At 45.8% G+C, this 13136-nt stretch overlaps 1 protein-coding gene and 1 pseudogene across 3 annotated transcripts; both read right to left on the bottom strand.

The window, feature by feature from the left end:
• Window positions 1–1628: 1628 nt before the first annotated feature.
• LOC136492865 (proteinaceous RNase P 1, chloroplastic/mitochondrial-like) lies at window positions 1629–4692 on the bottom strand (annotated as a pseudogene).
• A 50-nt stretch (window positions 4693–4742) lies between these two features.
• On the bottom strand, window positions 4743–8676 carry LOC136492864 (probable methyltransferase PMT26). 3 transcript variants are annotated; one of them, XM_066488927.1, is made up of 9 exons: window positions 8521–8673; window positions 7502–8290; window positions 7266–7415; window positions 6779–7049; window positions 6578–6688; window positions 6303–6477; window positions 5941–6213; window positions 5549–5743; window positions 4743–5377 (listed from the first exon to the last, which is right to left on the bottom strand). In XM_066488927.1, exons 2-9 carry the CDS (start codon window positions 8252–8254, stop codon window positions 5161–5163), a joined length of 2145 nt encoding a protein of 714 aa, XP_066345024.1. In that variant the 5' UTR covers window positions 8255–8290; window positions 8521–8673; the 3' UTR covers window positions 4743–5160. The 3 variants fall into 3 exon arrangements, with proteins under 3 accessions (XP_066345024.1, XP_066345022.1, XP_066345021.1); XM_066488925.1 differs by lacking the exon at window positions 8521–8673 and adding an exon at window positions 8373–8509 and having other exon boundaries at window positions 7502–8298; XM_066488924.1 differs by having other exon boundaries at window positions 4744–5377; window positions 7502–8298; window positions 8521–8676.
• Between the last annotated feature and the right edge of the window lie 4460 nt (window positions 8677–13136).

Here is a 13136-nt window from a genome sequence, read left to right as displayed (position 1 = left end):
TTCATGTTGCATCTCTCTTAATAGTACGGCGTACCTAAACTCAAGATCAAAAGGATATATCTATTTCCACCTACTTGAGTTTTCAATATCTTCATATGCCATTTCTTTCAATCTTGGACATTTGAGGGTGAACAACAATATTTGCCTCATTCCTTTGAGCAAATTCCACCTTGAGCATATGACTCGAACCATTTCCAAACATATGATTTCATATAATGTAATCAAGTAACTTTTTCAATATAATTCAACAATGATTTGATCCTCCTCACAATATGACTTCCCATAGCTTGACTTGTGCAAGACCCAATGCAAGTACTCACAATGGAGACGTAGGGCACCTTGTGGTGGCCCAAACTCTGGTCAAACAAATCTTCACGTTTCTTGGTTGGTTTGTCTCACACTTGTTCATAGTTGCATATATCATTTGTGTTTTCGCGTGTGGCTACTCGGATGTTGTGGTTTGTATTTGTAGGCAGTGTGAACTTGTTCACACACCAATAATCAAGCCACACATCAAGCTACTTTGACGCAGAAGAAAGAGGGAGGAGCAAGCACACTTTGGCGCATGCTCTGGCCAAAGTCGACTAGGCCAACATAGCATCTCGGCTAGGCCGGGTTTGGCCCTGTGCCAAGTCAAAGTCAGCCAGGCCGGCATCAGGGATTAGCTTGGCCAGGTTTGCCTGGATACTGTGACTTGATATTTTTATGTGCTAATTTTTGTTTAAAAATGTTTGCAGAGTCTACTCAACAACCCCCCCCCCCCTTCTAGGCACCGAAGCGGTCCTTCCATTTACGAGGTGGAGATCTCCAACGCCAAGCCCTCCTTTTTTAGGGTGGGTTTAGTTCGCGAAATGAAATTTTTTGGATGTCACATCGGATGTTTTGGGATGTCGGAAGGAGTTTTCGGATACTAATAAAAAAAAACTAATTACATAGCTCGCCTGAAAACTGCGAGACGAATTTATTAAGCCTAATTAATCCATCATTAGCGCATGTTAGTACTGTAGCACTTATGGCTAATCATGGACTAATTAGTCTTAAAACATTCGTCTCGCGATTTCCAACCAAACTGTGCAATTAGTTTTTTTTCGTCTATATTTAATACTCCATGCATGTGCCGCAAGATTCGATGTGATAGTTTGGGGTGAAAATTTTTGGGAACTAAACCAGGCCTTAGGCTTGCAAATGGCATCCCACGATCAATAGTTGATAGACTTCTTGTGTTGGTCAACCTGTACTCCATGCCACCAGAATATCCTAATAAAGTTGTGATCTTTGCAAGGAATTTCTTTGTGAAACATGTAGTAAATGGGAATGGGCATTGGACAACAACATCCAGCCGGAGCACAAATACATGCATTGTGGCCTCGTCATCCAACCCACTCCATAATGGTGCTTGAAGCCTAACGGGCCGCAGCAGCCACAGATGCGAGCCAAATAACACGCAAAACAGCTTTCAAAAAACCGTCAGGTTACCTACTCACTGTACAACGCTCCAAAGTCCAAACAGGTGACTGATGTAAAAGCAGCCCCTCATCAATCACCTGTCAGCTAGACACACCCAACACAGTAACCATTTGGGCACCAGAGGTATGTGTGCTAATGAGAAATCAGATAGCAGTCGATGACAACATTGAATCTTTGAATATTGGGAGGAACAGGGAGTATGCCTTACCACGATTCTCTGAATCTATCTAGAAACAAGAATTACATGAGTGGGCAATAAACAACAAACACCCACCCATGCAAGTCATCACAACTCACGATACAACAAAAAAATGCATATCCCATGGCTGGCTGTTCACTGTTCATCACTTCTATAAGCACCCACGCTACTTTAATCAGCTTTCATTCGAGTCAACAAGTTGCTATTGCTCTTAAGCTTTGCTGGTTTCAGGCATTCAACCCTTTTGGTCAAATGTTTTCAAATACTACATTCATGTTCAACCTTCTGATCTTACCACCCATGTTATAATCGAACAAAGCACGTAACATCAACTTCATCTTGTTCAATGTGCTTAAGGTTAGAGAAGAATATAATAAATAAAGTTTTGGTTCTGTGTCACGCCACTCTTCCCAACGAGAGGCACCATTCTGTACCAATTATACTGGGCCAAAATCAAATCCCATCTACTTCGAAGATTTTCTAGCAGTGCACATCCACTGCCGTGGCTTTTCAATATCATCACCTGTTGTTGTTGGTACATGCCAGCTTCCATCTTCAGATTCCTACACGCCAACAATGGTAATAGCATCGACTGTGCTGTTCAGTTTCTTCAAGGCATATGATTGTTTCTGTAGAGGGATGTAAACTTTATACAAACTTTATACAGATTTTAGTTACATCACCTGAATAACAATTGAATAGGGAGGCGGCAAGTGAAGGGTAGGGCCACGCCCAGAGAAAGTTAGTCTGACCTGCGCATAGAGTTGCATAGGTTATACACATTGAAACTTTGAGATGGAAACAAAAAACGATGACAAAAGGGTTTGGGCCTCAGCACGAGTGTGCAATGTCTAATTTATGAGCAAGCCTTTTGTGCTCCTTAAAGTGGAGCAGCAACCAGCTCTAGACAATGCAGACTTCATGGCTGTGTAATGTAAGAGATATACCTGATGTTTCTCTTTCCACCTAGGAAAAAAACTAGTGCCAAGCAGTTGAAACAAGTGGTCTCGCATCTCATCATTTGTAACAAGCAACGATCGGCAACTGACAGCTGCATACAACCAGTACCTACAGCACGACAGGAAGAGATGATTTGTGGATACAGAAAATATATAAAACGATTATGCACTGAAACAGCGTATACAACTGATACTTCAAATGGGGAAAGCAAACATTAGCATGCCCTAAATCACTCCCTCAACAGAGTGCACTTCCAACAACCTTTTGGTAAATATATATGAACTTGCTGGTATGTTAAGCAGGAAAAAAGGGGCTCACCAATCATCATTGGAACCAGGAGGGGTCGCATACAGAGCTCCAGCATTCCTCCAACTCTCCAGAATCTTCTGGTTGTATGGAGCCTTTGCAGGACCACCGTTTACACGGTTCCTATGCAAAATGATCAGTGGCAACTTCTTTGATTTAGTTACTCTCTGTATAGCATTTACAACAGAGTTAACCTACAAGGAGAGGGGGATCCAAACTTGGTATTATTAGCTCTGTCTGCCTGCCTTTGTGTTAAAGAAGTATTGGATCACAACTTTACTGGTTGGCTGAACAAAAGCCTCCTACCTGTGAAAAACTGAAAGCTTTACTATTGTAAAGGCCTACATTAGCAGCGTCTATAACAGCATCGAATGGTCCATGGCGACGTAGCCAGTTCTGCAGAGATGAGGGAGGTCTTGGGTCAGAGAGACAAGCTTATAGAATGAAAAAAGAGTAGCACTATATGGGATGGGGGTGAAAGAAGATGGTGATGGATTGGAGACAGACCTGGAACACGAGGAAATCTTCCTTGACGTCACGCTTGATGGCAAGTTCGGTGAGCGAATTTGCGAAGTTGTCAGTCTCCGTTGGATCAATGTCTATGCAGACAAGCTTCTCCCCACAACGTTGGCATGTCCCATCCTTGTCCATCTCGGTCCAGCCAACGCTCCATGGCCCCTTGCCAAGCCATCCCTGGCCATGCCAGCCGCCGCCGCCCTTGACGATGCCCTCCTTGACCTTGCTGGGATCCCACTTGTCCACCCCCGCCTGGGACGCTGCGTCCGACCGGAACCAGGCCTCGACCACCTGGGCGGTCGTGTCGCAGACCTGCCTGACGAGGGCGCGCGTCCTGTGCAGGAGCCTGTAAACCTCATCGGCCTTGCCCTTGTCCGCATTGACGCGGAGCAACGCGGCGAGCTCGGGCTCCTCGGGCACGACGCCAGAGGCGTCCATGTGGGCCTCGACCTGCTTGGCGCCGTCGGCGTCTTTAGCATCGCAGTAGGCGAAGAGGGCTGGGCCGTACGAGCGGAGGCGCGGCGGGGTGCCCGCAGTGGCCATGCGGCGGACGACGGAGAAGGCCATGGCGGGGTCGCGGGTGGCGGCGGCGAGGCGCGCGACGCTGGTGAGGGTGGCCTCGTTGGGCTGGACGCCGTCAGCCTCCATCCTGGCGAAGATGTCGAAGCCGCGCTGGGCAGCGGCAGCGGCAGCGGAGCTGTCGGTGTCAGAGTCGGTAGCGGCGGCGTTGGAGCAGAGGTAGAGCAGGCAGGTTGTAGTGGTGGAGGGAGAGCGGGACGGGGGTGTCCGGGGAGAGGGCGTCGTCGTAGAGGCGGAGCGCGGTGGTGAGGTCGGCGTTGCGGGAGCACATGTCGAGCTGGTGGCGGAGGAGGCCCTCGGGGGATTCGCGGGCGCGGCGGCGGCGGGCGGCCTTGCCTTCGCCACTGCTGGGGCTGGAGTCCTCCAGCGCTGGGGCCGTGGCGGTGGAGGAGGAGTGGCGGCGTCGGCGAGCAAAGGGGATGTGTTCGACCAAGAGGCGGCGGCGCTGGTGAGGTGGGGTGAAGAGGAAGCGGAGGGTGGCGGCGGTGGGTCGGAGGGCCGCCGCCGCCATGGCGGCACGCATGGTTTTGTTGGGGTTCCGGGTTGGGCCTTGCTTGACTGACCTCAGGAAATTCAATTCCTCTTCCCTCTTTTATCGTTCCCTTCCCCTTCCCCTTCCCCTTCCCCTTCCGGCGTCTACGAATGAATGAACAAAGACAGGACAGAAACCAAATCCCAAATCAGATAACCAATTCCACAGATAAATATGAATAAATATGCAGACACAACTCCGTTTATTCTGTGCTCCTGTTGTACAATTCTCAATGTCTTTTACAACCCCACCGGCTAAGACTTAATATGAATCCCATAGACACCAGATTCCTTAAAAAATCCACACATACTTATGCTGCCTTTGGTGAATCCATTGCCCAATCATATGCTATTATGCTACACTAGCTCTACAAAATATATCTACATTCCGAAATAAGCAACACCACCTCGAGAAAGAGCTCTACACCAACATAGATCCCTCCCAAAAACAGAGGACCTTCCAACATTATCCCCCTTAACTTGCAACTTTGCAAACAGCAACATTACTACGTATTTCCCCAGTAAAAATCTTTCTTTCCTCCTTCCAAGGGCTTTGGAGTCAGAGTGAGTGTCGGTCATGACAATGAATGGCCTCTGGCTCATCATAGCTTAGCTTCAGTTTCATTTGGTCGCCATGTCGTCTTTTGCACAAACAGCAAGCCTTCTTTATCCTGGGAGTAAGACATGCGGACCTCCCAGTGGAGAGATTTCACAATGTTCTCCACCTCACTTATTGTTTCAATGTTGTCTCTGACAATTAGCCGGCCTTCTGGCCTCAACACCCGATCCACTTCCACGATAACAGGTAATAGTTCACACCTGTCATATCAGACAGAACATGCCAACAATCAGTGTTGAGGATGAAACTCGCATGACTATAGTATGCACAAGTGCAAGTGCACTATCTAGTTGAACAGTTCAGCCCAAGGCAATTTGGTAGCCAAAGCAGCATCCACAATAGCTGACTACTCAAGGACGGCATACACTTACCTCTTCTTAACCTTGGAGAACAGATGGTTGGCGTGCAGAAGATCGTAAGTTCTCGGATAGGTGCTAAATGACTCACACCAGTCATGGTACAGTCCAAACAGCCCACGTTCATATATAATTGGAAGTGTGTCAGGTGAATCAATTGGAACCACATTCATGACCCACACCTTGAGATCGCGCAAAGCTGCTGCGAACCTACAACAGAAAATGGGTGAGAGAAATGACTGTGCTCTGGGCAATCATCTTTCGTTTCAGGAATTGCAAGTAGCAGTTAAGAAAATAAAGTCTAACACGGATCCCAGTGAAAGAGAAACCAAAATCTGAGGTCAGAGAAAGAATTCCACATGCTCAGAAGGTTAGAGTGAACAAATAAGGCAAGTGCACCTCCTTACCCTGCATATACAGCTTTCATATCCATAACATTTCTAACAGAAGACCAATCAATACCCAAACCATTCATGTATGAATTGCTCACGACTCGCTTCCAGTGTTCATAGTCTGCTTGAAAATCCTCTGGGGCAGCTTTCCCATATACTCCAGCCTCAGAACCTCTCAGCCAATAAGGCGGTTTCTCCAGTCTCAATGGCCATAACTCGGGCCACTGTGAACCACGAATGGTAGGATCTACAGGCAACTTATGCATACAAGTCCCCAATGATATGTTCCTGGACAGTGACAAGCGATGAACCTAAGATTAGGTTTATAATTAGGGGATCAGCATCAAATAAAGGTATAGCCTGTTGAGAACAGTTACCAGGCTGCATCAGGATCATCATACTCTCCACAGAGTGGAGGGTTTGTTTCAGATCTTGCTTCATAGCAGCTGTTGTCTGTTGGCTTTCTGTAAATCGCTATACCCACTCTATTCACCCTATCCTTTACTTTGTTGACCATTTTCCAGCACATTGAACTGGTTAGAGCAGACATGGCTAGAACAAGCCACAACAAAGATAACTCTTAGGCATGAAATTCGTAATTCATTACAATAATAGTAGAAAAGAAAGTTAAAGTATGAACCCTCAATAATACCTTGCCATATCTCAACATCTTCAGGCAGCTTCTGGTATACGGGTGTAGCAGACCACACAAAGTAACCACCAGGACGCAACAGTCTGTCCAGTTCAAGCAAGAGTTTACCGCCTGCCAAATAACTAACAGGCATAGTGTCACAAAACAGCTACAGAAAGGGACTGTATTGTACTAGAACAGGCTTCTCATGATGGAAAGTACCTTCAATATGCCATGGTACCCTACATCGCGCACAATGAACAACATCAAAGACCCTACTGGGAAATGGGAGCCTTTTTGTACCCATAACAGTTGATATAGCAGGTATTCCTCTTTCAAGAGCAAATTGAACCTGAGCTTCATGCTCATCTTTAGGTGCAAATGACATAGTAATCACATCTCTGTCAAATAGATATCCTCCAAAGCTAGCTACTCCACAGCCAACATCTAAAACTACACGACTTTGTTTTCCCCATGCTACGTCCTTCTTTGCCTGTGTAGTATAGCATTAAAAATGTCAGTCAATTTTGTAAACAAGCATAACTACTACATATGCATAAATTCAGTCCAAAGAAATTGGTGCAGGGCACCTACTCAATGAATCATGAGCATTTTGTTTATCATCTTAGCAGATATTTATAATGAATAGGTAAGAAAATATTATAGCGCACATTAGCAACTGAATTGATACACATGGAAAGGATATTACCTCCTGAATAAAATCAATGTAGTGCAACGCACCATGTTTAAACTGAGTCCCACCTCCCGGGAAGATGAGATACTCTCCAGAAACCTTAACCCAGTTTTGGTGTCCCTTGTATTCAACCAGCTTAGTATGAGGAACATTGTTGTACCATATCTGTAGCAACCAAACCTTGAGTAAGTAAATCGACTTGGCGGATAACATCTTATAATCATTAAGGCATATGAACGGCCAGCACAAACCTGATCTCTGCTCTTAGGCCACCTTATTGGATTCCTGTAGCCCTCTGGTAGAGGAACAAGGCAGGTAGGAGGTTTCTCAGGGCAATGCCTTTCTCGGTGTTCGTAGTGCTTGGTGGAACGGAGCTTCTTGATAGCTTCTATGTTGTCAAGGCATGGAATATAATCTGCTCCAGCGTCGACATTGCATAGCGCCCAACTAAAGCTCACTGGGCTACTGGACGTCAAGGTTTGCTCCTTAGTGTCCTTGTTAGATTGTGCAGCCTTCGTTTGCCATGGTCCTCGCTCTGTAGTGGTCTCATTGAAAAGCTCCGCTTGACTCCCATCAAGGAACACCTCTGGTTGCTCTGAGGCCCTCTGTTGGTCAGGCTTCCTAACTTGCTCCTTGACATCCTCTTGCTGATTTTCACCATCCATGCTGTCTGTTACAGGAGGCAATTGTTGTGTTACAGGTGGTGGATCATCACGGATGGTCTCCTTGGCCGGCACTGGATCAACGAGCACATCCCGTTCCATTTCACGGATGCCATCGCCCTGACCTAAGCTTCCAGTGGCAGGAGGAGAGTCATGAGGCGGCAATGGACGGACTTTGAGCTCAAATGGAGAGAACTCGGCAGGGGTGACGAGCATGGACGATGCCATCCACACAGCCACCAGGCAGAGCGCGACGAATACGGCGACGGTGGTTGTGGAGCAGGAGAAGTAGGAGGACTGCGGCGCACGCCGGACATCGAGCCGCGTGTGGCCGAACGCCATATTGATCGGTCAGTCCGATGCTCACATCCAACACGCCTGGCCTCCTACAACAAGAGGAGGTAAGAAGATTGCATACATCGCTGGCATTCTAGAGAAGGGAGGCAGTAAGAACAGTAACTTGATTGTTGGCGGTCCGATTCCAGGGTAAGAATCGAGGAGGGGAACTAGCTAGAAGAAAGAAATCGGGAACGAATCTCAAAAGGAAAAGGAAAAGGAAATCGAATTGCAGGAGCATCAGGAGTTAGGAGAAGTAATCTGGTGCGTACCTTGCGGGAATGAATCGGTGGAGGGGGAAGGATTGAAGCAGGGGACTGGATCCAGATTCCGCGTGTCGGCCGCCAAGAACAGACACCGAAATGGACAGGCAGACGTCCAACTCTACTTTATGGTCTTGTCGTCTTTTGGCGGAGAGGACTGATGGGCTGTAATCAGGTGGCGGATAATTTAGAGCGTGTTTACTTCTAGGAGGTTGGAATTTTGGGTTAATATAGTACTTTCGTTTTTATTTGGTAATTAGTGTTTAAATATGGACTAATTAGGCTCAAAATGTTTGTCTCGTAATTTCCCATTAAACTGTGTAATTAGTTTTTTTCATCTATATTTAATGTTCCATGTACAGACCGTAAATATTCAATGTGATAGATACTATAGCGCTTTTTAGAATTTTAGGTAGAACTGAACACGCGCTTACCGGGAAGGAGGAGGCACGGATCAGCTATCACGGCAGGCACTGGGCACCAACTGTCCTTCGCCCCATTTTCCTTCGTTTGCTCCAAGTAGGCTTAAGCCATGTTTAGTTTGTAAAAATTTTGGCGAAATAATATTGTAGCATTTTCGTTGTTATTTAGTAATCAGTAGTCCAATCATAAGTCTAATTAGACTTAAAAGATTCGTCTCGTGAATTTCGTCTAAACTGTGTAATTAGTTTTATTTTTTATTTATATTTAATGCTTATGCATGCGTCCAAAGATTCGATGTGACGGAGAATCTTGAAAAATTTTGCAAAATGAAGTGGAACTAAACGGTACCTTAGTTTTTCTTATTTAGTTTCAGGGTTAATTCGAACCATACTATAGCAAATGTCTGCTATTACAATTTGTCTATTTGATTTTAGTCATTACAATTCGCTCTTTACATGAATCATGCCATTTTCTACGGTTCGATGACATTGGACCCACATGCAGACAATCATATTTTCATATTGCCCAAAATACCCCTTTTCTTCTTCCTTGTTTCTTCTCAGAACTCAACAATGGTGGTCCTAGGCTGCGGGATCCCGATGGTGGCGCACCACCACGGAGATAGGAAACGACGACGCTAGGGAGGAAGGAAGGTGTGAAGCGAATGGGACAGCTCACCAGCGCCGCCGCCTCCATGCCCCCTAGTGGTCGGTGCTCGGGGGGTCATGGTCGTCGTCGTTCACGCTCGTCTACGCGCCTCCAACCGTGCCCGTGCTCACAGATGTTGACTCCCTCCGTGCTCGCGGTCACTCGTTGGCGTTGTCGTACTCGCGTCGTTGCCCATGGACCCGACCGCATCGGCGTCCACACCGCCACCCGCGGATCTAGCCATGCCGCCATAGCAGCAGGTGGCCCCAACCCTCATGCCACGCCCGCCAAACGAAGCCCACACGCGGCGCCTCCTTGCCCGTGTCTCCGCTATGAAGAGCTCCCCGTAGCAGCTTTCTCCACCGTGGATGCCACGGGAAGAAATATGAGGGAGAAAGAAAGAAGATAACACATGGGTCCAATGTAAGTGAGATGGAGAGGGGAGTGGCAAGGGCATATTGGACCATACGAAAATTTTACAGTGCTACATATGTCTACATGTGGGCCCAGCATCGTCGAGAACATAGAAAATGACATGGTTTAGATAGAGAGGGAATTGTAATTGTACGAATCCAAATAGAGGAATAGTAATGGTATATCTCAAAACTGTGATATTGAAAGGACCGAGGATGCCGCCTAGAGGGGGATGAATAGACGTTTCTAAAAATTCAACCCTTTAAAATAGCGGAAACGATTAGTGTTGGAGTTTCCAATTACTTGGAGACTCCAAATCAGAGAAATAAACCCCTCATGAGTTAGCGAAGAAGTATATAAACTATATTGAATCAACCTATAAGCTACAACCCTGCAACACAATGATTAGTGCAATGAATAGATAAAAGCAGCGTTGGGGAAAAATACCGGACACGTTCGGTATCCACGAATTCTGCAGTCCAGCTCGCAACTTGCTCCTACCGATTTATCCTTTCACACCAAGTTGCAGGCACTCAATAGTAACCTGTAGACAAGCTCAAGCAACACAAATAGATCACAAATGCCAAATGAAAAGAGAGATCGAGACACGGTATTTGTTTTACCGAAGTTTGGACTCCGTCGAGTCCTGCTCTCCGTTGAGGGGACTGCGAGCGACCCAACAAAGATCAGCTCTAGAGGATCACAAAGGTCACTCTAGCCAGAATCTTTTCCAACTCCCACTAGTTGATTCCTTCCCTTGCGGCGGTGGAATCGAATCGTTACAAACTTTTCGAGGCACACCACAATCCCTTGAGTGCTATCCGGTGATTCCTAGCCATTTAGGATCGAAGAGTCCAAGACTAACAAATGCAAATCACGAGATCGACAAATATGCACAAGTGCTCAAGGGTGGCTTGCTCTCAATTTAGAATCTCACTCAACCCACAAATGGATTTTGCAAATTGAATCAATCACTCACTAAGAGAGGGTTGGAGAGCGTCCTCAAGGCTCAAAACGTGTATAGAAGTTAGTAGAATCAGCAGCCTCCAAAGATGGAGACTTAGGGGTATTTAATTTATAGCCCCTTTGAAAAACTAGCCGTTATAAAGCCGACGTCCAGTATTGCCTGCACACCGCCAACGGTCACTAAGTCAGTGGTGCGTGTGAGGCGTCGAAACTCCTGAAGATTGCCAGAACTCTCGACGAATGAAACTCCAGAGCACAAGAGGTTGATGTGGCTGACCCAATACCGGACATGTCCGGTATTTTCAGCCACAGCTAGATCAAGTTAGCTCTAGGCACTCTCTCTCACTCGAACCTCGCATGGGTTGGCTTGAGCACTTATGTATAATCATCTATCAACATGATGCATCCCTCTTAATAGTACGACATACATATTTACTCAAGATAAAAAGAAAATGGAATTTGAGCCACTTAAGTTGATTTTCTTCAAACTATATGCCAAAGCTTTCAATCTTCATCAAGTGAGGGTGTCAACATGTCATCTTTGATTTTGTCCTTGAGCATAGCCATCTTGAGCATGTGACTTGACTCCTTTCAACAAATGTGAGTCAACTTCAAAAGCATCGAGTCACTTCTATCAATTCATCTAAGATTTGATCCTTCACTTCAATGTGACCATCATGATTTAATTGGTACATCAACTAAATGCAAGTACTTCTTTCTTCATCCTAGATCGGTTCCTCAATTGCCAAGCCATCGCTTGTCCTTCACCCTTGCTTAGTACCTCGAAGCCTTTCCTTGCTATTTTTACCATCTCAAGCCATCAAGTCATACTTTATGTTGAATCATCCTATAAGTTCATAATTCATCCTTTCAATGTAGCAAGTTTTAAAAAATGAGACCATTCCATATGCAATCCCTCATGTCTCGTTAATCAAATTCATCAACGTGCTTGCTTTCACATTATTAATAGAAATCCCACAATGAATACGCCTTGCATGAAGTTCATTTATATTGTTGTCTTATGTTTGAACTAGATTGTTTATACAACAATACATCATTTTGGCTTTTATCAAATACCTATGAGATGACCCATTTCCTATCTAACACTTAGCAAATCGGTTAGATCTTTAATCACGTTGTCATTCAATATCCAAAACCCACTAAATGGCTAGATGCACTTTCAGATATTTATAATGGCATGGTTAATTTAAAGTAGCTAGAGACACAAGGTTTTGCCAGATTTAGGACACGTTTGGCACCGGCGCATCGCTCCTCCGTGTAAGCTCCGTGGGTAGCTAGAGCCTGTTTGGTGAAGTAAGGTAGTGTTTGGCACAGCTCGGCTCTAGCTCCCTACCCTACAGCACTGTGCATCCCTCTATTGCCTTGTAGCGAGGAACCAGACGGCTCTGTCTCCAATCAAAATCAACACGCAAAAGGGAAGGGGCCAGGGATTTGGGGATTTGGTAGGCTCCTCCATAGTATTGCTACAATACCCAGGAGCCAGAGTCACCGGAGCCCCTCCAAATAGGCCCTAAGTTTGTGTGGCACTTCTCCCAAATGCGAAAAATGGCTTCAGCTTCATGCTTTGTTAGCTAGAAATTCTCCTCCGTACAAGGTGTTGGTGTGGCTTCATCCACTCAGCACTCGGAGCCGGTGGAGAAATCGATGCAAGAGCCACACCAAACGAGCTCTTAGCTTATCGAATGATTCTAGTTTCAAACTTCAATAAAAAAGCTCATGCTTATTGAGGTATTAGGGATTCGTGCTATCTTATTTTCATGGATGATGGATCTAAAGAGGTTATCCGACTGGCTGTAGAGGCATAACCTCTAGGGGTGGTGGAAGAGGCTGGTTTAGCGATGTAGGTGATGAGGGCATATAGCTGCAATATGTTTCGCATGACAATGATGACATGTTGTTGTAGCCATTGCCATGCTGGCTGACAGCTCTAGCTTCCATAACACCGCAATGTCCAAATCACAATCGCTAGTTGCTTCACAAAATGTCAAAAGTGCTTGCACGAGCAGCTAGTGCCTAATTTGATAAAAAGGCTAAAAGACCTTGCTAGAACATATGTTATGATAAAAGTTGTAGATGTCTTAGCGCAAATAATAGATAAAGAGGTATAGCGAAAGAGTCTGATAAAAAACATTAGCCTACACCGCTCTTTTATG

Source organism: Miscanthus floridulus, chromosome 11, assembly GCF_019320115.1.
Source record: "Miscanthus floridulus cultivar M001 chromosome 11, ASM1932011v1, whole genome shotgun sequence".
Lineage (NCBI taxonomy): Eukaryota > Viridiplantae > Streptophyta > Magnoliopsida > Poales > Poaceae > Miscanthus > Miscanthus floridulus.
The sequence above is the reverse complement of the archived record's forward strand: the minus strand, read 5'-3'. Positions and strand labels throughout refer to the sequence as shown.